The following is a 24430-nucleotide window of genomic DNA, read 5'->3' on the forward strand; positions in this document are numbered from 1 at the left end:
CCCTTCCAACCCAAACCATTCTATGATTCATTGACTTGCAAGCACAGACCATTACAATTCACATCTCAGCATGCCATGATGGGTTCTTTAAGGACAGATTAGGTAGTAATGGCATGAAGTTGCCTTGATGCTGTAAACCTGATTTGTATGCATTTATTTACCCTGCCACAAAGTATGTAATCTAATTCTGAACCTGCATTTTTTCCTGACTTTTATAATCATCTACTGCAAATTTTGAACAAGCATTCCCAAGTTACAGATGTGGAAGTTGGCCCCATCCTTCAAAAGGAAACCGGAGAGTCCCAGTGTGCCATACCAACATGCTGGCTGCTCATTTCCTGGTCATTATGCAGGCAGTGTGAGAGCTCAGCTGTCATTGTCCTTTATGAAAAATGAACACTGAAATTCTTCCGATAGTTTTATAGCTATTAGACATTTAAAACTGTTTAATATAAGTGGTTTATTTTGGAGAGCAAGAAAAGCAGATTCTGGCAATTTTGCCTGTGATATCTCTTCTATCTGTGTCTCACTTTAGTCAAGATTTACATAATAATGGGCAGGGAAGTGTTGTGGCACACAAACCAGTGCATATTAGTTCTTAGTTGCTTTCCCAAAAGGCTTGAAAATGCAGCAGATTTAATCTAGGTCAAAAAAAAAAAAAAAAAAAAAAAAGGAAAAGAAAAAGAAAAAAAAAATGCCACTTCCATTTCGTAGGCAGAGGACATTTATAGAGAGCATTTGTATTCACAAGGGTGTGGGAATGACAGAGTGTGACTCCTCCAAAAGAGCTCCCCGGTGCAGCTGAAGGCTGACAGCAAACTAGGACTTGTGGCCAATTAACAGAAAGGCCGTCATAACTTGCAAGGCACAGGGAGAAAAAATTGAGCTCCATGGGATCATTTTTCACTGGCCATTTACAGGGCTTTTCTAGGCTGGCAGTGTTTGTGCTATAATGCAACAGGGGTGGTTTGGGGCACACTGGGGCTGCTCTGTAGCCTCCCTGGATGTTATAGGCAGACAAAAAATAGGGCATAGAGTGGAATTTGGCACATCCCATTTGTGAATCCTTCTGGTGTATGAGCCCCTGCCTACCTGCAGCTAATGCATTAATATTAGAAGTGGCATTGCTCTAATATGTGCTGTCATTAGAGTGGCGTTTCAGGTTCCTGGCTGGTGACAGGATTGGTAATAAAGTTTCCATCAGGGTGCCAATTATATCAAACTATTAGCAAACCTGAGCTAATTGGGAGGCGGCATCGTTAAAGGTTGATTTCTGCAGCATATGGCAATTCTATCAGGGATTGCTTCAGGAGTGAATCATTGCCATCATGCTCAAGTGATTCCACATACAATAGAGCAAGAGGTGCGAGTAGGAATCAAAAATGCCTTAGCTACCTAATTTTTCTTTTCAGCAGAATTGCAGAAACCATTGGATTTTTGTTTCTGGAATGGCTTTTTGTCGTGAATGTCTGTATTTCCTATTCAGCCAGCCCCAGTTTTTCTCCATTTCTGTACAGAACCAAAATCTCCAAGGTTGGAAACGCCTCTCCTAAGATTAGAATGGTGTCTTTCCCTCAGGTTAGCCTATTGCACTAAAATCTATAATAGAGAGCCAGACAGGGCTTCCATTGAATGCAGCAAAATTAATGAATGTGAGATGCTCACTGCCCAACGGCACCTTAGCTCCTGCAGCAGTAGGTCTTCACAGTGCCTTTGGTGCAAGAGGGTTTTTGATGTCTTCATTGCCTTTTGGAAAAGGATGGTGTAGGTCGTGGTGTGTTTGGTTGCAAATTATTCCATTTAGACAGCTGTTTGTGATTTACAGAGCACATCTTTCAGCATTGGGAACAGCTGGAATGCAAGAGACCCTTTAGAAATGCAGCCCTGTTAAATCATGGGTGTAATGTTTAGATTTTGATAGTGAAAGAGTGAATGTGAAAATCAGGAGAGGAACATTTGCAGGGGGTGAAAGAAAGCAAAAGAAATCCTCCTTAACCTAAAGTAGCTTGAATAGTGCAGCATAGACAAAAAGCTACTGTCCCGATTGAGATTCCAAGTTTGTATGAAGCCAGCACCTGTTCTGCCTGCAAATGCACACACAAAAGTGAGCTTCATTCACAGAAAGAAAGAAACATAGCGGGACTTCACTCATTTAGCCTTCCAGGGCCTTCAGTCCCTTGATCTGTCAGCCCCTTAGAATTCAAACACAACCTTTAAAGGAATTTTCAATTCACAACATGATGACTTTGTTGATGTCCTGAATGTGAATGTATTTTGAATTGAATTTGTCTACCAGGATTCCATTACTTGCTAAAAGAATACAGAGTTCAATCATCAGATAATCATTATAGCTGTTTTGAAGTGTTTATTTTATTAGTCTAGAAGGTAAAGCAAATTTCATACTTTTAAGTTGTTGCAGGCTTTGCAGACGCACTGATAAGCTCTTGTATTGCTATACCCTATGGTTAGGGTTCAGATACTGGCAGCAGGTGATAATACGCACAACACAGCAGAGATCCAAACTGACAAATTTTGTCAGTTGAAAACTACAAAACCTCATAAATCACGCTGAAGAATATCAAGGTTTTTTTAACCTACTTTTTTTTTTTTCTTTTTTAACTCTCAAAAGTTTAATTTCTAGGAAATTGCAGCACATTTTTTTCTTAAAGCAAATCAAAAGCACAGAGCACTGCATACGATGATGGCTTTTAATCCCCATCCACATCTGAGCGTTATTTTGTCCTATGGATTCACATGGATAATTGCTGGTAACTTTAAACTAGGACCCGTTTATTTGTACTGGAAGCTGTGAGGAGCGTTTTCACACTCAAAGCAAGATGGAGGTTGCCGTATTCATTCAAGCATAAAATCCTGGCTGAGGGATTAAGCCTCTTACACAGATTTCAGTGCCGTTAAAAGCTGACACGGAGCACATCCACCACATCTCCAGGCAGAGGAGAGCTTCCTTTTGTTCACTGCTCAAAATTAAGGATGTAAACAGCTCTCATGGAGTAATTAGTCTGTGCTTGGATTGGGAGAAAGCGATAAAAATACCGGTGTGGCTGAGCTCCTAGCGGTGTCTGTGCTGGAGCTTGCAGCCTAACAAAGGGGAGAGACTCTGTTAGGGAGTGCAGTGATGTAGGACAAGGCACAGTGGCTTTAAATTAAAAGAGGGTAGATTTAGATTAGATATTAGCAAAAAAAAAAAAAAAAAATTCTTTATTATGGTGGAAATGAGGTACTAGAACAGGTTGCCCAGAGAGGTTATGGATACCCCATCCCTGTAAGTGTTCAAGGCCAGATTGAGTAGGGATTTGGGCAACCTGACCTGGTAGAACATGACCCTGTGTGTGACAGGAGCTTGGGACCAGATAGTCTTTGAGGTCTAAAACCTTCCCAAATCATCCTGTGATTCTCTGAAGGCACCAGTACAGCTTTGCATGTCCACAATGATGGGTGAATGGAGATGTGTGTTTCACCAGTGCTTAATTCAGTGACAGAAGTCCCAACTGCAGGAGGTCACCTGCAGTTCTTTGAAAGAATTGCCTTGTTCATCAGTGGAATTTCTGAATTGTAGAACCACAGAATCATTAAGGCTGGAATAGAACTCTTAAGTTCATCTACTCCAGCCATTCACAGCTTCATTGCCCTTCTCTGAACACAATCCAGGGCCTTGATGTCTTTCTTGCAGTGAGGGACCCAAAACTGAGCACAGTATTTGAGGTACAGCCTCACCGGCACACAGAACAAAGGTACAACCCACCTCCCAGCTTGTGCTGGCTGCACTATATCTGATATAAGCCAGGATGCCATCGGTCTTCTTTGCTACCTCAGCACACTGCTGGCTCATATTCAGCCAGCTGCTGACCAATACCCCCGGATCCTTTTTCTCCATGCAACTTTCCAACCACTCTACCCCAAGCCTGTAGTGCTGCATGGGACTGAAGTTTACTGGTGAAAGCTCTGCAGTATGTCACAATTACACAGCATGCACAAAAGTCTTCCAGAAACCCAGTTTTTCTGTCAACAAATAGTGACACATGTGGATGTGGTGTAGTGAGAGTCCTTGCCATTTTCTTTCTTTTCTCCACGCCTAATTTCTAAACAGTTGTGTTAGTGAAGCTAGGGCTGCACGATCCCCATGCAATCTGTTGCTGCCATCTTTGACGGTGACTCAAGCAAAACTGTTTCCAGCCATGAGTGAGGCTGTTTACCCCTGTCTTTGTCTTGCTAAACAGGTTCCTGTTAAAAAAAGTAAAAATAAAAAATCTCCACCTCTGGTGCTAATTGGTGCCTTTGGCAGACTGAGCAGGGGCTTGTGAATTGGATGTGTCATGGAAAATTGAATGTGTCAACTCTCTCCCAATGGCTGGGGACCTCAAGGTCTTTTTCTGGCACTAAATTTCCTTTAGGGAAAAAGAAGAAAAAGAAAAACAGGAAAAAAAAGAGAAAACATACTGAGACGAGATCTTTTTCCTTTTTTCTAATGAGGTGTTGAAGTTGAGCATTATGGTGTACATAGCACTGTGTTTTATCAGCAGAAGAATTGAGAAGCAGGGCTGTTGTCTACCATCATTTTTCGGACCCCCCACCTCTATCAGAAGCTGCCTGGCACTGGGTGGCAGCTTTTGTTCAATCTATTCAAGCATCTGGCAGGATAGCCATGGAGTTGTTGCCAATGTCCTTAAGGAACTGTAGGGATCTGCATGATTCATTCACTATCATTTCTAGGTACAGAGCAAAGATGTTGTGTGACGAAGTAAATACAGTTCCAGCCCAAGTATAATCAGCATTACAAAAGCAGAGATTTGCTGCTTTGGCAGTACAGGCTGTCAGCATGAATTCCTGTTCCTTCAGTCAAAAAGATTCTAGCTCACGTGGAGTTAAATCAGAGTTAAACTGAGCTGATTGAGACTAGACAGAACCATGTCCACAAACCAATTCACCTCATAAGCCGTCCTAAGCAGGAGCAGAGAAGGTTATCACTGTCAGGTTTTGAGGTATGTGGATGGCAGAGAAGTTTAGCTAGGGTTCAAGCTGCTGTCACATTTGCTGGTGATGAAGCCACAATTATGTGTGCAGGGGCCCGCAGAGAGGAGGGTTCAGTTTGGTCTTTTTCTTTTCTCTTAGGAATATACTTTTTAATTTCCAGTGGTGTCATTGATTTGTCTCTGGCAATATTGCATTTTCTTATGGAAAACAGAGAAAAGTCCTAGTTGCCCTTCAGCAGGGGCTACTAACTACCAGTCAGATAGCACACATTAGCCCTGTTTTTTTACACAGCAGTCCTCCCTTCTGGTATTTCTGCAGAAACAGCTGAATTTGGTACTTTCTCCTATGGCACGTGATCCTGAGCCAAAGGGATTTTACACTTGAGGCATCTTCAAAGCTGTTGTTGGAGCTGCAGTAGTGTGTGTACCTTGGCAGCAAGCACCTCCATAGGCTGAGCTGCAGCATTTCCTTTGGGACTGTGTGCATGTTCGCCTTTCATCTTCTAGGTTTTCATATTTTCTTTTTTCATCCATCCACCCCAACCTTGTTGTGAGAAAGCTTCAGCATCGAGTGTCCACAATTGGTGTCCATGCTCTCCCCAAAGCATGGCAAACTGTTTTCCTGTGGCTGTGTAATATGGTACAAGCAAAATGAGCACAGGTAGCGATTTTATCCGTGTGCGTTTTCAGATGTTTCAATCTGTGAGCCTAGAGGCACCATCTTTGTCATGGGCTGATAACCCACTGGAAGCATCTGCATGTTTCCCAACATGCTGCTGTTTGCTCCAAGTCTTCATTCAGAGATATTTTTCTGTCCTGCACTATTACCTCCCAAAACTGATTATATGAAGGGTATTTCACCACATATTCATCTTTCAGCTACAGTTCTTTCAAGTAGTGCCAAGAATGATAAACCCAAAGATATCAAACTTCTTAGCAGAATAAACCCAAGAGCTCAGAGCCAAAATGAAACTCTTCAGACCCATAGTAAGGACATTGCAATTCCAAGGTCATGTCCACTACTTGATATTTTTTTCCTTGAAATCGTCTCTCCTGTTAAAAAGCTTTATATTAAAGAGCTAATAAACCAAGTGGAGAGAAAATAGTAGAAGACAGAGACTTTGGAGACAGTTGGCAGGACAGAAACACATTACACACTTGTGTCAAACTTGTGCGATTAAACATCACAAACTGATTTGTTTCACATTTTAATTTTAGAGTACAATAATCACAATTTGCAGAGTTTACCGGTGGAATAAGAAGCTTTAGAAGTCTTCACAGGAAGCACAAAACCTGCAGGCTCTGTCTGTCTGTAATAGTCATCCCTGCCAAACAATGATCAGTGAAATAATTATCAAGCCTTCTCTTTCATGAACTGTGAACTTTTAAGGAAACTATTGGTATTATGGGAAGTGTTTCTCCCAGCTGTGTTAAGTCAGCATTACCTGCCTGCCCATGTATTACATTGCTTGCAAGTGCTTTTCTGTTACGGATAAACTCTCTGCATTCCAGCTGGGAATACATTATTACCTTTGCTTGTTATGAAGGTAATGGTCGTCACTGGCCCTGCTGCAAAGCCAGAGGGAGCATTCACAGTGCAGTACACAGCTTGAGCCAAACAAGAGGCAGCAGAGGGGGAAATCTGGATTCAGTTTTTCCTTCCAAGGTGTGGGGTGAGCCTCCTCCAACACAGACAGACACTTGCTAGCTGTGTTCTGCTGCACGCACATTCTCCTTGGTGCCCTTTGCTGTTATGGCAGTGCTTAGGGGCAGAAAAAAAAGCTGGCATAGCGGGAGTGACATGGTATTTCATGTTGGTAAGCATCAGGGAGTCAGTGCAAGTGAAGGAGAAAGTGTTGCACCTGTGTCATTATCTGAGGGAGCAGGGAGGGTGGTGATGAGGTGAGAAAGCTGCACTTTCTGTTTGGTTTTGGCATTTCCCTGCAGTTGCAGCACACATCTGTCAGTGATTAATACAGTAGGGTTGTTTGCTGGTTCATCAGTAAAATCGGCATCATTCTGTTTGATATGAAATAGGTTTTTACTTCAACAGCCACTCCTGCCTCCCAGCAGGTTTTCTCTGTCCCAGCACCAGGTGGGTCAACTGACTGCAGCTGCAGAGCTCCAAAGGAATTCAAGAATCACTTCTTAGCATAGAGGCTGCCCATGTCTATGGGAGAGGGGCTGCACTCAGCCCAACCTGTTTCGCTTACAGGGTCGCAGCAGAGTGGGGGCTAAGTGAGAATTCACCTTGTTTTATTCACTGAAGTGCACCAGGGATGATTTCAGGGTGGTTTCCCTCCTGCAGCCCGAGCTTTGCACTCTGTGACAGTGACAGGGCCCAAGGGAACGGCATGGAGCTGTCAGGGGAGGGGCAGGGGGTGTTATGGAAGGGTCTACACCAGAGAGTGGTGGGCATGGAAGAGCCTGCCCAGGGCAGTGGGCATGGCCCCGAGCTGCTTGAGTTCAAAGGGTGTTTGGCCAATGCTCTCACGTACTGGGTTTGGATTTGGAGTGGTCCTGTGTGGAGCCAGGAATTTGACTTCATGATTCTTAGCTCCTTGCTTATAGGTAAGGCAAACCCTCTAAATAAGGTCCTTCTTGAACCTGATTTTCTGCCTGGGATGTAACAATGAATGCCTGCTGGTTTGAGCTTGCCTTGTTGTTCATATTCAAAGCATAATGGGGAGCCTACAGAAAAATATAACCTTATTTACACCGTACAAAGCCAATTGGATTTTAGTTAACTTAATTTCTAAGTGATTACAGTTCGCTAACAATGTAGGTGTGCTATAGATGCAATGCACAGGGGGTGACTTTTTATTTTAAACCATGCAAGCTTTCTTTTATTCATGTCATTCAGGCAGCCTCGTGATAATTCACATTTCCAGCTTTCATAATGTGTTGTTCAACCACTGTTTTTTCTGCCTCCCTATTGTACTCTCACAAATCATACTCACTAATTTCTGAAAGCTTTTCATTTCTCTCTATAGGTTGTTGTTTCGTAACATTTTATACAAGAAAAGCTGCTCTTGAGGCACAGAATGCACTGCACAATATTAAAACTTTACCTGGGGTGAGTACATTTACTTTTTGATCCTAAGTATTTTGTTGCCAGAAAATAACCCTTTTGCTTGAGATGCTGATTAAGTGGCCCACGTGACCTTGGGCAAACCTGATGTCCTGTCCTGTAATAGTGCCAGTCCTGTAGCAATGGCATTATCTCTAAAGACAGTTGCTGTTCTGTAGAAAGTCCCTTGGCTGGAAACACTGCTGATTCCTGCTGACTAGAGGCAGTTACTGAAGTGCAAGGTAGATCCAACTTTTTTTTTTTTTTAACAGGAGAAGGAGGGGGAGAAACATATGGCAGAAAAACACTGCACCACTGAGGATTCTAGATCCAAAAGGGAGAGGAGAGGAAAAGACAAAATACAGCCAATTTCATTAAATGCAGCCTTTGTACACATGGTTTCTAAGCAGCCAAGCGTATTAGCGTGGTGACTGCACATCAGGGGACCACAGAGCACAGTACCACATAGCTGCTTGCACATAGCCATCCCTGCCACCACCTCTGCTCAGCGCCCTATTCCTGCTCCTACATTGCACTGGTGGTTAAATCAATTGTGCTCGTGTTACTGAGCTAATCGTACAACCTGTATTGTATGTTATCCCATGGTAGTTCAGATCTGAGTTATAGGTTTGAAGAGAAGATTATCACTGGTAATTGCATGACTTAACTCTGAAGGCCTCTTGTTCTAATGTTTTCATTTGTTCTGCTGTTTGCAACCAAATACTTTGGGGACCAGAATGGAAGAGTATAAAGAGTGGGGATAAATTCCCCCTTGATGCATGGCAAATGTTCCAGTATATGCATAGAGTGTGTTGTTACAGACACAAGAACAAATTATACAGCACTGTATAAATAAATGGAATATTGTTTGGACTGGCAGTTATGATGGATGGTTATGGACTGATGGCCAATATCTTTTTGAGTTCCTAGACGCCATATGTGAAATCAGACAACATGTGTTTGAAAACTTCATGTCTGGCTGGCCTACTTTATGCAGGTCCTGTTAGAAAAGTCACCTCTTTTGTCATGGAAATGACCAGCATGGAGACATTGGATAGTTACCCATGAGCCGTGCTAATTCACATAGGTAGAATGGAATTCTTTCATCATTTGGAAATGGAAATGGTGGAAGGAGTGCGAGGAAATCTGCAATGACCAGCTAGCTACAGGAGAATCTATGAAAAATTGTGCCACTTCAGATTTCAGTAAATTTTTCCAGGGTTGATGTCAAGTCTCATAGTGGCAGGTTCAGCTTTTGAGGATGTACAGGATGATATGCTATCACTGGACAGAAAGAAAAGTGTTGAGGGACCTTCAGAGCTCCAGCTACATCACAGCATCCCTTGGCTCTGCAGCTCCAGTTGTTGGTTCCCATCCCTACTGCCAGAACATGATGAGCCCTTGGATGAATGTTCTCTAACCCAATTCAGCTAATGCTGCAGTTAACCCAGCTCATCGTATAACTACTCTCCAACATGCTTTCAGTTAAGCAGCTGTGCTGAGTGGGATGAGCACAACAATGGAGGGGGTCCTGAGCTGTTTCAGCATCTCTGAGTGTGTGGGCCCTACCCTGGAGCCCTATAGTTGATCTGTACATAACTCATTTCTGCAGCAGGGAAACTCCTTTTGCTTGCACCTCTCTTCTTCCTGAGCCCCAGAGCTGGCTGCTCCGTTTCGAAAGGTCTTGGATAAACCAGCAGGTGACTCAGAGGGGAAGCCTCTTTTCCTGACCTGCCCATGTACAAGTGGCAAAATGGGCTCAACGCTGCAGAGCTTCTTACTTCAACAGAGCAGCATTTTCTCCTCTTTATGGCGAAGGAGCATGCCACAGTTAAAGAGGTTGCTGCGCCCTTATATTTTAAATAAAGACAAAAACTATAACATTTTTTTCCACTGCGGCCTCTGGCTCTTGGTCTTTTAAAATGTATCTTTTTCAAGCTGTTTTTTCATCTTGAATGTGAAGTAACAAACTTTAAGAAAGTGTGAAAATTACATTCCCATGACTCTGGGCTGATCTGATCCTGATGTTTCCTGAGATGTTAAGATTTTATTTTGAGAGGAGTTGTTACACCTAATACTTAAAGGCACATTTCTAATAAGGAGAAAAACTCAAACAGTTCATCACACTAAAGAAAATTAACCATATATTAAATAACAGATTCCATATTTTGAATGTGCTATATGCTGACATTTAGCGTAAATTGCAATACTGTTATGATGCAGCAGTATATTCCCAAAACAACCTTGTTTATAATATATAATATATAGTATATAATAAAGTTGTGGCACTTCATTTGAACAGGATTCTCCTTCTATGAATTTTAGTGATTTCCATGCTGTTAGATCTGGCCCACTAAGCAGCTTTCCATGAGCTAGCAGGGATTGGTAGTGGATAGCCTGTGTGTGAAACAGTCTCTTTCAGAGCAAATGGAAGCAATCATCTGTCAAGGCTACAAGGGATGAATTTGGATCAGGTTCATTTGGGCATCAGCTTGCTTCCAGTAAACAAGATGTACTGTGTAGGAGCTTCAGAACGGAGGTGTATTCAGAAACAAAACAATCTGTGCCTTCCACTTCTGCTGAAATACAACCATGCATCAGATAAGAAGCATCTCTGAACAACCCAGGATAAAAACGGAGTTACAGGCAGGTGGTTTGTTAGTTTCAGATACGGAATTATGGCAGACACAGAAGCAGGGGTGCAGCAGCTTGCCTGCATTTCATGTGTGCAAAAGTATCACTCATCCTGCTGCAAGGCTGCATGCACTGAACAATTGTGAGCGGCATGCTTCTGGTTTATCTCTTTGTTTCTGATATGCAGACTTCCTCCATGTTGCTCAGTAAGCAGGTTTAGGATGAGCACTTACAAAGCCAAAAAACCATTTTTCTAGCATGAAACTGCCACGCTATCCCACTTCTGCACGTTCTGTTTAATTTGGGTGGGTGTTTGAGCAAAGTCTGCCATGCTCAGATTCTGTATCTACTTTCTGTGCGGACCTCATCCTTAACAGAGACATGAAAACACTTTATCTGCTCCTTTGAACTGCACCCTTTTAGTGGACATGAAGAAAACAAGACCAGACATAAATGATTAATGCAGAATCTTGGAAGAAAATATTGCAGGGTGCCTTGCTGTTTGATTACAAGCCTTGGAATTAGTCAACATTTCCATAATTCTAAACCAATATACACCTGTTTTCCCACTGTGATGTGAAGGCACAACTTAATTTAACAGAAACCCTGCTGTGCTAAATCTCTCATTAAATACCAAGCTAGTTCTGTAATTTAAAGTTGCAGCACCACTATTTTAACGGAATTGCCTTTGTATTATGAAATTAATAAGAAGTTAATGATGCACTTTGCTGTATTCTCTCAGCTTTGCTTTTTTTTTTTCACAGCAACAACAACAAAAAAGAAAGATAAAGAGGAAAAACGTGTCACCAGCTGACATCTCAAGGCTTTTCTTGTTTTAATCATTTTCCTGAGGATAAAATTCATTTAAAGGATTTTTTTTTTCTAATTTTTAAAACTTTTGGCATAAGTGGGATCAAACATCTTCTTTTTACTCGTGATTATTATAATCTCTCTGTTAGACATAATATTCCTTGTCACACAATGGAACTTTTATCTTTCCCCAAATATGTATTTAGATATCACTTGTCACAGTAGCACTGCTGCTAGGCAGAGAAAATGATGCACAGCGTTTGAGAAATGCAGGCATATTGATATATATGATACACATCAATGAAATAAGAACAATTCTCTTCTGTTTATTTGGCTTCACAAGTAGCTTTTATGTCTTGTAAATGAGCAAAATGAATTTCTAGATATGTCTTTTCAAATATAGCATGCAAGCACATAGCTCATAGCCTGGCTCCATAGGGATGCGGTTGGTATTATTCAAGTTACAGTCAGGTTCTTCCTGCATGAATGTCAGTGTGGATTCTATTTTAAAAGGCAGAGGAGAGAAAAGGGAAAACCTCAATATGAATAAAGTAATTGAGATGAGACATAGAACCAAGGTCTTAACTAGTCTCATCTTCATTAAGAATCTCTTGGCTTTGCTGGAGATGCTTAGCTTCTATTCCCTAAACAAAATAATCCAGTGAATTCTTCCCATCTAAATTTATTCTGTACCTTTAGTTAGATGTAATAATCACAGTCCCCTCACGCATAAGCACACTAATATGCTGCTTTGTGAAAATTGGCTTTTATGCAGAGGCTGTATGCAGACACTGCTCTCAGCCATGTTGGCGGCACTGACATATTTTGGTTTAGTCTTTAACACGCATGCCAGTTAAAGAACAGAATCTACTCGATTTGGCTAACTAGTTCATTGAGTAGGATTTCATGGCAAGAGATAACATGGCAGGTGAGTAATGAGGACTGGTTTGGGTTCTTGAAGCCCAGCAGCTGAATAAATGGACCTTCTCATGCAGAAGCTATTTGAGATCAGGAATCAATTGGAATCATTTAGTAAAATCCTTTTGGTAAAATCTAGGCCTAAGTCTCTTCATAGTCTGTTTTGCATTTAGAGTTAGATTCACCTGACATGACACGGATCATTTGTTGCCTCAGTACCTTTGCTTATATCCTCATAGGAGAAGTTATCACAAAAATAATTAACAGCCTGCGCTGATTAAGGTGTCAACACTCCTATGCATTTAACAGGCTAATGGTTTACGTGGTTCTTATTTCAAGTGGTTATACATATTCCAAGTAGCAGCAAGTCCATTGTATTGAAGTTGTAGCCGAAAATAGGGACATCAACTGCACCAATCGATTTAATTAAGAATGTAACAACAGAGAAATACAGTTTTAAGAAAGCTCTTTAAATTTTAACAGCAAGGTGGAGTTTGTAGGATATAACTGTCTTGTAAAATATTAATGGCCCCCTTTTTGCCAGATGTTGTCAAGGAAAAGATTTTCATTTTTAGCAGTGTAAGAATCACTACCAGCTTTATGAAATGTACTTTACGTGACAGGAAAACAGGACTGCCTTAGAGAAGGCTGTTCCTTAAGTGTTCTTAAAACCACAAGATAGCTTGGGTTGGAAGGAACCTTCAAGTCCTCTGCCATAGCCAGGGTTGCCATGCACTACATCAGATTAGATCCAACCTGGCCTTGAACACCTCCAGTGATGGGGCATCCACAGCTCCTCTGGGCAGCTGTACCAATGCCTTGCCACCCTCTGAGTAAAGAATTTCCTCCTCACATCTTGCTCCCACATCTAATCTAACTCTCACATCTAATCTAACTCTCTGTTCATTTCGTTGAAAACCATTCCCCTTTGTCCTATCGCTGTCAGACTGTATTCTGTGCTACCTGTAAAGAAACCTTAGCGGTGCAGCTTTAGGGGTGCAGAATATGTGCAGCTCCATTTTAAAGAACGTAAGTCACTGTCCTGTTTCACAAGAGCATTCCTTCTGTCCTATGGTGGGCTGATTGCCCACTGTCAAAGTAAAAGCTACTTTGGAGCTTTCTCTCTCCTCTGTAGACTGGCTCGTGTTTCATACTGTGTGTAGAGTACAGGTTATTTAACCTTAATCACAATAATCTATTACAAAAGGCAGGTATCTACAATGGCTTTGTTTGCATCCATGTTCACTCACTGATACGACAGTTTGTCCAACAAGAAGCAAACAAAAAAACCCACATATATTTCTGATTTGTGCTTTATGTCGTGAGTTCCGTACATTTCTAATGAATATTGCACTTTCCTTTCTTAAATATCATTTTAATAACCAGCCCATTTCTCTGCTTTAGGCTTTATGAGTTGTCAGTATATGAACATTATGTAAAAATTACCTGTAATAAAAAGGTAATCATCCAATATGACTTGAATTATAGCCTGAATATGGGATATCAATGACTTTGAGAGATTTTGACAAACAGAAAGGGAATTCAGAGAGTAATTAAGCTAGTTAAGGACTTGGAGTGATTGATTTATGATGACAAATTAAACTAATTCAGTGCCCATATAGCATGGCCAAATGCTGTTTAATGAGGGATCTGAAAAGTGTAGAAGTTTTTCAACGATAAAAATAACCAGATGGGAAAGAAAAGAGTCCCCAGGGAGCACCTATTTCTAGGAACTGGGCTATAAGACATTGAGTGATGTTGAGAAAGTGAATCTGGCCTATTTCTTCCTTTAAAATACTTCACGAATAGTACCACTCAGTGGTAGATTTTGTTAGTTCAGAAGAAGTTATTTTTTGTTATGCAAATACATCACTGCCACCTCTGCCCTCCAAAGATAAGTTGCACTGACTTTGCTGCTTAAATAATAAATCAGTATTTGCACCTAATTCAAATACCTTAATAGAAAGGTTGGATTTCTGTTTACACATTATTGTGAAACACAGAACATAGAATCAACCCTAAATTCAATTTTACCTAAAATGGTAAAAAGTGACAAATTGTCTTAGAAGCATAATGAAATTCCCTGTAAGCAGCTGACCTTGCAGCTGAATAGCAAAATGATAGGTGTTGTGCAGGTACAGGGAGAAGGACATGTTGACTAAGTGAAAATAGCTTCTCTATATTGAGCAGAACATTTCATTCATAATTATAGTCTCTTTCTCTCAATGAGGGATGGGGGCCAGATTTACCTTTTGTCACAGCCTGACCATCAGGATAGCTTTCTGGCATGCAGGAGAAGGCAGTTCCACCTACACTGGATTACCTGTTGTAAGTGTTTAACTTCAGTTGACCCAGAAAAGCCATCACTACTGGACTCAGCAGAGACTGGAGGTCTCCTTCTATACTACTGAATCTGTTCCTTGGTGTGTGAAAGCATTAACCTCTCATGGGACTGAAAGAAAGCAAGTGAAAGCACTTGCTTGCCTAGTACTGAGAGCAGGAACTCAGGAACTGTGATATCTGTATAAGTATTTTTATTATCTGTTTGGAAGATACTCACCCAGAATGGGGAAGTGCATAGAATAATAACCTGGCAGGAGTACCCGTTGACCTGAAGTTCTGGTGGGAGGGCGTAAACATTGGTCTGGCTTATTCAGGTGGTGATGTCCCAACCTAATGAATATGATTTAGCTGGGAAGTATTGGTAATGGTTGGACTAGATGATCTTCTAGGTCTTTTCCAACCTTGATAATTCTGTGATTCTGTGATTCTGTAACCTTGGGGAATGTCAGGAGGACACAAACCTGCAGACTGTGTGGGCTAAACTATTGCCGATCCTAGGTGTTCAAATCAGAGACTTGCTTTTCCCAGAGAAGCAAAAGCACATCAGCCCAGCTGCAAATGCAGTTAGATGCAAGCTAGCTTTTTCAGATACCTCTTTTGGAGTAGCTCAGGGTTTTTCCTGCAGTTTTGCAATAATAATAATACTGGGATGGAAACCAAGTAACACATAATATTGGATTAACCTCAGCAAGTTTTCCTAATGCGAAGCCCATCCCTAAAAGGCCAAACTGTAATGACATGTGACATTGCTTTGCCTCTATTTCCATAACTCTGGACAGCTGAGGTCAATACTCTGCAAAATACCTCTGGGTTTTACTGTCCAACTTAGAATATCATACCCTGCTTTTCAGTGAGGCTCGAGTATCTGTTTGCAGGATATCAATTTCAAGCTGGGTACCCAAAAACCACTGGCTGGAGAGCCTTCAGAATGGAAAACTGCACAAAACTGAGAGACCATTGCAAAGCTCACCAAGATTTAGGTGGGATGCTTAGCTAGGGATAATAGCCCAGGCACTTTCTTAAGAAGCAATTTATCCTCCTGCTAGTGTTAGCTGTTTTCTGTTATCCAGAACAGAAAGTACAGGTGCTTCAGTCAGCCTCATTAGCACCATGACACAAGCTATTAAAGTTGTCTTTGTAATGAAAAAATAGTTCAGGGAGTCTTCCTAGCTGTCTGACTGCTCCTACAGCAATGAAATTAGAAAGGCAAATCATAAACAATGTTGCAGGCGTCAGGAAGTAACATCATTAGAGATGCCCTTGGATGCCATTTACCTGCCTCAATAGCAATATTTGGTGTCCGTGGAACTGAGTTATGTTATGACTAAAGAGCCAGAGCTTCATGGCATGCTTATAACAGAGAGACTGTTTGTTCTGCATCCTTTCTGCTGTTGTGTCCAATCCTGTGCGCTGTGCTGCTTCTTTCTAAAACCTGTGCAGTGTGCCCTGTAGCTCCATGCATTGCCATCAGAGGGTTGAAATGTCTCATTTTGTGCTTGTGTTCCTATGGTGGTGCCAGGAGCTGAGGCATCCTTACCTAGTTTTTCCCCATCTCAGATGGGTAATGAACCATACAGTTTAGATGCACAGTGCTTTTGTATGTGCCAAACATGGGATTAGAGGGAAAACATGAGTTTTGTCTTCTTTGTGGTCATTAAAAATCCTATAATACTTGCTGAAAAACCAACTGAAAACGGATGGCTTGACTGAACCTCCTGCTCAAAGCTTACTTTGGGCAATTAAATTCTGCCTAATTAAAAATACTCTTTGCAGATCCAGAAGGATAATTGATACTTTACTCATTCTCCTAAATAAATCATCATCAGCTCAGATGGGAGAGCCACTGCTTTGTCTACTGTTACTCTGTGGTGTGCAGAGCAGTCCCGTCTACTTTTCTAGTCTAGAAGGCACTCAGGCACCTTTTTGCTGTGCAGACATGTTCATAAGTTTGTTGTGGTAGACATCCAAAACCTTCATGGGCACTGAAATGTGCTGTGAATTCATACCCTCAAAAGTTCAGGAGACTGCCCCGATTGCAGAGCCTGTATTTCAGACTGCCAGTCTGAAATAGCATTGAGCTATTGGCACCCTCTGAAGCAGAGAGAAAATATCATTATATGTTATATAGCTTTTAACTGGAAAGCAGTACAGAAGTGGACAAGGCTAAAGTTTGGCTGACTTTTGGAACAGTGCATCTTTTTATTTGCAGCTTTGCTGAAATCCGTAATGGCTTTGCTTTTAGAATATAGCCTGAATATCTTCAGAAGCAGAGAGGAGCAGTCTCTGAAAAACATGCCGCTATAACTCTATCTATGCACAAAAGCCTCCTTCTGTTGCATTGTGCCAGTAAAGTTAAAAAGGCAAAAACTGCAAAAGAAAAAAAAGCATTGGACTAAACAGAGTCTTAAAGCAGCGGTAAACAAAATGTGGTTTCCTTTGTGGCTGATTTTTATCCAGCTGCAGCCAAATATCAAAGTGATATCAAAGGAAAGATACCCATTAATTAATTCAGACTGACTTCACAAAGCAAGCTGGAGCTTTTGCTGATATCTGATTCTGACAACTTCCTAATCTTCACAAGTTGTCATTAAGAGTGGCATTAAAGCAGTCTGCAGTCAATCCTGGCTCTCGCCCTATTGTAGCTCAGAGATGGGCTATCTCTCAGCACAGGAGGGGGCAGGATATGCAAGCGAGGGTTAGAATAAGCAACTTTGCTTCTTTGCAAATGGAATTTGCAATGTATCAGGGAATCTCATGAATACATTGCCTCTGTCATTCATGCTAGGAACGCTTGCCCAGTTCCACTTGCAGCCCTTACAAGAATCTGTTGCTATGAATGGAAATTTTCACTTCTGAAGGAGAAACACTGAGTGGGGGGGGAGGGCGGAGGATGAAATAGAAAGAAAGAAAAGGAGTTCATGTTTAAAAGGAATAATTGGAAGTCTGTAACGATTTTTTTTAAAGTATGAATAGAGCCTTATCATTGATTTCAAGATAGAGAGCATAGTGAGTTGTAGAAAATAAGATTGAGGAAAATAATACACTAATCAGAGAGTAAGATTAGTTTTTAACTAAGAACTGAAAGGCAGGTACCTCTGTAAGTGAAGCTTGTAATGCCACCGTGAAAATAAACAAAACACTCTAGTGTTCCTTACTGCTGCCAGCAGCTCTCTATGGGATTACAGCCTCCTGTCGAGACTGGAGGTACGTGATACCTTTGTATTTCCATTCAGCTGTGAATGGCTCCGATGATTGAATGTGGTTTGTGTTCTAGACCATCACTTGAGCAAGTATCCACCAGACAGCGACTAATACTATTTTGTGGCCAATTCGTGACAATACCTTAGAGGAAAATATGCTGTGTTATTATACAGTAGGTTCATTTCAAATACTGCAAGAAAAACAGAGAGGATAAATGCTGTTGCGGGAGTATGTTGCCAAGCATCCCCAGCAGTGTGGATGTTTCGGTGCATTTATTTCCTCCAGGGCCAAGTGTTTGTACTGCCCAAATGCCAGTGACAAATGGGAATTATTTTTGATTGTACACAGAATTGAGGATTTACAGTCATAAGAGGTAAAATAAAACTTAGATCAAGTATCAGGAAAAGCCATATCTCTCCAATTAGAATAATCTTCTAAAGGAAACAAAGTTAAATCCCAGTCCTTAGAGGCGTTTGGAGTAGGAAAAAAATTAGAAAATATACAATAGGCAATAATCCTATAGTGGCATTAAGTCATTTCTGATGAGTTACCGGATTTTTTCATTTCTAATTTCTACAACTGCTAAGAAGTGAAAGAAATTTCTATGCTTGTCTTGATATAGTGTCCTCCTGTTTGTACAAAAAAAAATGTATGATTAATCAAAGAAAGCAATTACTAAGTAAGAACTACAGTCAGTTTAATTGCTGTGCTTATATGCTCATGTCTGGAGGGCTCTGTTGGGTTGCTCAAGCAAGCATGTCCCTTGCCTCTAGTGACCCCATCTATTTTGTAAAGAAAACAGAGATTGATCCCAGTTTAGAAGGGGCATGATCGCTAACAGCCCTCATGTCTGGCTCTTGTCGTCCTCCCTGTTGACATGAGAACCAAAAATAGAGGGTGTGACTTGGTGAATATTTCTCTTCTTCATCCATGCCATCTTCCCCTCTGCTTTCATTGCCTTCTGCTATTTCATCAAGTCGCAACAGCACATGGGCTGAATTAGCCCAGTTCAGAAGAAATACAGTAGACTCAGGAACTGGGAGTTCAGTATTCCCACTAGCTCAAAACACAGCCTCTGGAGCGAGTAGGATGAATGATGAGAGAGCTTTTAGCGCCATTGGTTTTACCAGAGGACCTTCCTGATAGCTCTCCTTGGACTCCAGCTGTTCCACCTGAAGCCATCTCTGCAAAGAGATTTCTTTGACCTCTAGGCAATTTGTGCATGAAGATGTTACTCCTGGGGCATAATGCAGAGAAAACTTCTAAATGAATAGGAAAGCAATATGAAGAACAAGTAAGGGAAGACAGCTTTTCACATACTGGCATTTATAGTCACTAAATGAAGCGTGATGGTGGGATTTTTTTCGAGGCAGTCTAGGGCCCAACCTCTGGAAAAATACATGAAGGTTCATATTCAGAGTGAAGCGCTAATATAGAACTTTACAGATGGGTGGAGGCAGGTTGATTTTGGACTTATTGTTCCTGTTACTGTCCCTTTTACTAATGAAAACTTAATCACAGCTCTGTCCAAATAGCACAGCCAGCTGGAACTGACTCATTCTTCAAAAATATATGTTTCTGCTAATGTTGCCCATTTAATATTTTAACTTCCCAAGCACATACTGAAAGAAATATTTAAGTACATTATAATTCCTTAGGATTACCTGTATGAGTACATAGTGTCTGTTTAATATTGGTAAAAAATACTGTCTTTACTCCAAACAAAGCACAAGCAAAATACATTATGTATGTAGGTGCTGAGAAATTGGAGGGAATGAGTTCATGCAAAGAATGGTTCAAAATGACATTGTTACTTGGCAGAGTGTTCTTACTGCTGTTTGTATGTATATACATATATATATATATATATATTTATTATTTTCTTTCACATGGACGGTGTGTGTCCTTGCAGCTGGAGACTGCAGTAACGTTCTGTTTTCATATGTGGATAAAATATTGAGCTATCTCTTTCAGTCATTCTCCACAGCCAGATTATTTCACCACTGCGGAGTATTGGCATAACATTGACAGCTTTTATTTGGATGCTGATACTGGAGAGTTGTGGAAAAATCCTGTAACTTCAGCTCATGGACAACTTAAATAGAATTTATGAGCCATGTCCTCATTTGGCATAAAATATTATGGCTCCGCTGGTTTAACAATAAAGCTGTACTATTTACCCAGCTGATCTCAGTCAGGAGAGCAGAATTTTTGACATCTTCATTCAAAATTGCTTTTCTACCTGAATGTTTTGGCTGTTTTCCACAATATTTAAATAGACGAGTAGTTTGGAGCCCATAGGTGACCTCTGAAGAATTCTGTATTAGTTTGCATTTGGTAACAGGGAGAAATGTGACCAATGGGCTGTGTCTGCTGGAGAAGTGGGAGTTGTGAATAAAGAAATGTATTCTGGACCCAGAACTACCCTGAACTAAATCAAATACCTCTAAATCAAAACTGCAGCAGCACAGCATCATTGACACCAACTCTTTCTATAAATTGTCCTCTTTGCTCTAATTTAAAAGGTAGTATTTCAATAGATGCTATAATTTGGATCCTTTGGGGGCTTATTTTAGACCTACCTCAATCACACTTTTTAACTATAAGATATTCTTGCTGTTACATTGTACTGCAAATATGAAAGCTTTCCAGCAAGAATTTTAAAAAAGCTTTACATAAAAAGTCCCATAGCCTAGAATTTGAGTTTTATGCCAAATAATAGACTCTAGTTTCTATAAGAAGAAGAGACCAAGTGCGTTGTTGGATCAAGGTGACCTTATATGCTGCAGAAGGAGTCAAGCTGAAGGTACACTTTTTAAATGAACAGAAAAATCTGTGACGTGAAACTGGAGGAGCAGTAAAAGCCGATTTCTCTCCTGTTGAATGAAAGCCAAAAACTGAGGACCTAACTGGAGATGAGAGAAAGTTGTGAAAGAAGTGGTGGAGCCCCTGGCTTTGCTTTCTTGCTTTTCTAAAGCTTTGCTGTTGCTGGTCATTCCCTTTAAAGGGTTATTTCCTGAATTTTGTCTTGGCAAAGGTAGAGGATATTGCTGAGCATAATCACATGGTGTTTTCCCAGAGCATAGTTCACAGAGGAGGCAGTACACATGAAGTACAGAGTAGCATAAATCTTAAAATAACACTTCTGCAAAACAAGCATTTAATATCCTGGTAGCCATGCTCTCAGTCACAGCTGAGTTTGTGTTTTGCTTTACAAAAGATACTGCATGTTTTTAACAACCTTTCATTTAAACTAAGTTTCCTCGTGGTCATCAGTAGCCTTAAAGAGAACTTATTTCATTTCAACTTTGTTTGGGATTGTGTTTTTGAGGGGAAAGGAGAAGAGGGAAGAGGACTGTTTTGTTGATGATTTTCTGAATGTCATTCTAGATGTTTATGTGGAATGAGAGAGACATATTTGGAAAGAGTGAGTTTTCATGTGGACCAGACTCAAACTTTAGCACCCTAAATGGTGTTTGTAGCCTGAGCTGCTTGAAGGTTCCAATTCAGCAACAGGAAAGGTTTTGTAAGATGGAAATTTGGAAAGTTGAAATTGAAAGCCTGTGGCAACATCATCTTGAGTCTTCGAAGTTACTGAAGTCATAACTGCAAAGAGTAAATGTCCCTGAGCAATAGGAACCAGTGCATCCTAAGCAGACAATTTGACTTGTACTAGGGAAAGAGAAGTGAAATGTGCCTCTCCAGACCACTCAAGTAAGCAGGAGCTTCTGCCATGCTGCTTTCCCACCTGAGGGGCCTGTTTCATTCTCATTCAGAGGCTGGGAGGTGATGAGCTAATAGGTACCATGTTTTGGCTTTGCTCTGGTTCTGTTTTCAAATACTAATACTGAAGAGTGGAGGTGTGTTTGTCTTACATTTTAAGGAAAAATACTTCCTTTGAAGTCTCAGCCTCCTGTTGGCTTGTGAAAGACATGCCAAAACCTGAATTAGGAAAATGGAAGAAAGTACGACTGCAGAACACTTGAGTCATGTCCAGTGAGACATTGACTTTAAGACTCATGTCATTCTGGGAACTGAGTCCTGACATCTTAAGTCATACTGGGCAAATCTACACAATGCAGTGCAAGGCAGCATTAGTTATTAGCTCAGATCTCCAGACTGTGAAGGCTTGGCTGATGTGTGGTTCTCCCAGCTATCCTGGAATATTTCTTCAGGTTCTTCTGTTACTTCTTGGGCAGAATATCTAGGGAGTAGTAATGTAAAAACATTTGCATAAATTATACCTGCTCATCACTACCTTATGTACACTTGGTCACAAAACTACAAGATTTTGTTTTGAGATATTTAAATTTCATCACAGAATAACTCTAAGTGAATCATATACAGCCTCTCTGCTTTTTTTTTTTTCCCCCATCATCTTCCTTTCTGCTAGAAAGAGATAGCAGCAGTAAGCACCTCACAGTTGTGTTAGGAGGAAATATCAATTAGAGCGTGAGGAGCTTGGGTTCTGCTGCTGTGAGGCCAGCATGGCTGCTTCCCTTCATTCTAGTCCACACCAAACCACGCTGCATGGCTCCAGGCAAATCACTGCTTTGCTTTGCTTCCTTTCCTGCTCCGAAACATGGACAGTAATTTGACTTCTCACAGTTTCCTTGGATCGGTGTTAAAACTCAGTCAAATAATGTTGTGGAAGCACTTTGTTATGTTCTCATGCCTTATCGCTTTAATGCAAAGGGAAAAAAAAAATGCTGGCATGCAAACTTCAATTGGCAAAATGTCAACAAAAGTTATTGCTGCTGCAGATGAGATGGATAACTCTTGCTGTTAAAATAATATCTGGTGTTTTGCTCAGATGTTTAATGGGTTTGCTTTTTAAGCATGGATGATGCAAAATATCCCCAGGGCATTATTCCAAACAAGATGTAGAATCCCACTTAATGTCTATTTTTAGGACTGAATAGGTTCTGTAAAGGCTCATTTGTTTGAAGAAAAGATAGTTAATCACTTCGGTTTGCATGTGATTTTGAGGAGAGAATTTTTGCTGTACCTCCCCTTCTTTATCTCCATTCCACTTGGCTTGCATGTGTCCTGGAATTGTTGCCATTTGTGTGGGTGGTAAGAAATAAAGGAATTAAATAAATGGATTAGAACTGCTAACTGAGCAACAGTAGTTACTTGCACCAAGTTAAGTTGTCACTTCTAAGACTGCCAACTTATTCATTTCTATGTGTGATTACAGTTTTTAAAGAAGACAGTGTTACAGGCCAATTAGTAAACTTAAAGGAGGAGGAGCAGCAGCAGGATGTGGAGGTGACTGTGGAAATAATCATTAGAATATTATTATTTTAAAGTGTAGCATTGTTTTTTACTCCCTTGAGCTAATGTGCAGTTTAACTTGAATGTAAAAAATGGAATGTGGTTGGATGCAAATGACTGGCTTGGAAAGCTTCCAAAAGTTATTGAATTTCAGCAGTTTCACTGTTCTCCTGGAAAAGGAACAACTTGTTTTAAGCAAGCTATATGCTTGTTTCTGTGCTCTGAGCAGAAAATAATGATGTTATGCATTACCTCAGGAACTATATTTGGCACCCAATAGCAGTATTCATTTTCTCTTGCTTCTCTTCATCCCTAATTTCCTCCTTCTCTTTCTCCTTCTCTCTAAAAACATATATATATGTATGTCTGACAGTAGTCTAGGAGACCACATTCTTCTATGACTAAAATCTTATAAATACCTAACAAGATTTAAATCCCTTAAATTGGAATTCATGAAAGAATGACAGCAAACAATCTTCGAGCTATGCCTTCACTCAGGTAGTTACATCTGCTGCTTTGCATTTGTTTGTTAGACTTTATGTGATGAAGAATGCACATCCAAACTCCTTCTACAAATGAGTAAACTAAGGCAAATGATATAAAATGGTACTGGGAATACAGAGTCCATCTCTGCATTGGTCTCAATGCCAGTTAACAGTTTCCCACCCAATATGTGGGCATGTCTGGGAGAATAATGTGGATTGGGCACTGTTCCCAACAGGCAGTGTTGACAAGAACATCCTACTTGGAGAGGAAGGAGAGTTATAGCTGTGCAAATGCAAGCTGTGTCACACCACTTCTCTTAAGAGCCAGAGAGCAGTCCCTTGCCTCTTTTATTCAGTAGAATTTATTTGGCCTAAGAGACTGTCCCCAGTTCCTGGAGAAACCCCTGAAGCTGTAAGCAGATATTGACTGTGTAATTCAAGTTAGTTTGACCCTAGAGAAGTCATTCTAAAACAGTTCTCTGTGATAGGAAAATACACCTCTTTCACTTCTGGAAAACTTGTGGTACTTGTGAGTCACAAGGCTTTAAAAAAGCAAAACAAGTTTCTGTTAAAGTGATACGAGAAATATGATCAAGAATTCCTCCCAAAGGACCCTGCTGAGATATCTGGGGGCCAAGAGCTGAAATGGGGCTGGGAGGCCAAGGTGTCTGCACATGATAATCAAGAAAGACAAAGATGCT

The 24430-nt window shown here is 40.7% G+C and overlaps 1 protein-coding gene across 19 annotated transcripts in view; it reads left to right on the forward strand.

Annotated features, from left to right (window-relative positions):
- The window catches only part of CELF2 (CUGBP Elav-like family member 2), a 552930-nt gene that overhangs the window by 443520 nt on the left and 84980 nt on the right, over positions 1-24430 (forward strand). For all 19 annotated transcript variants that reach the window (XM_032441981.1, XM_032441939.1, XM_032441915.1 and 16 more), the window contains one exon: positions 7985-8067. In XM_032441981.1, coding sequence (XP_032297872.1) covers positions 7985-8067 — 83 coding nt within the window. The remainder of the gene's footprint in view (positions 1-7984; positions 8068-24430) is intronic.

The sequence above is a fragment of the Coturnix japonica genome, chromosome 1 (genome assembly GCF_001577835.2).
Source record: "Coturnix japonica isolate 7356 chromosome 1, Coturnix japonica 2.1, whole genome shotgun sequence".
In the NCBI taxonomy this organism is placed as follows: domain Eukaryota; kingdom Metazoa; phylum Chordata; class Aves; order Galliformes; family Phasianidae; genus Coturnix; species Coturnix japonica.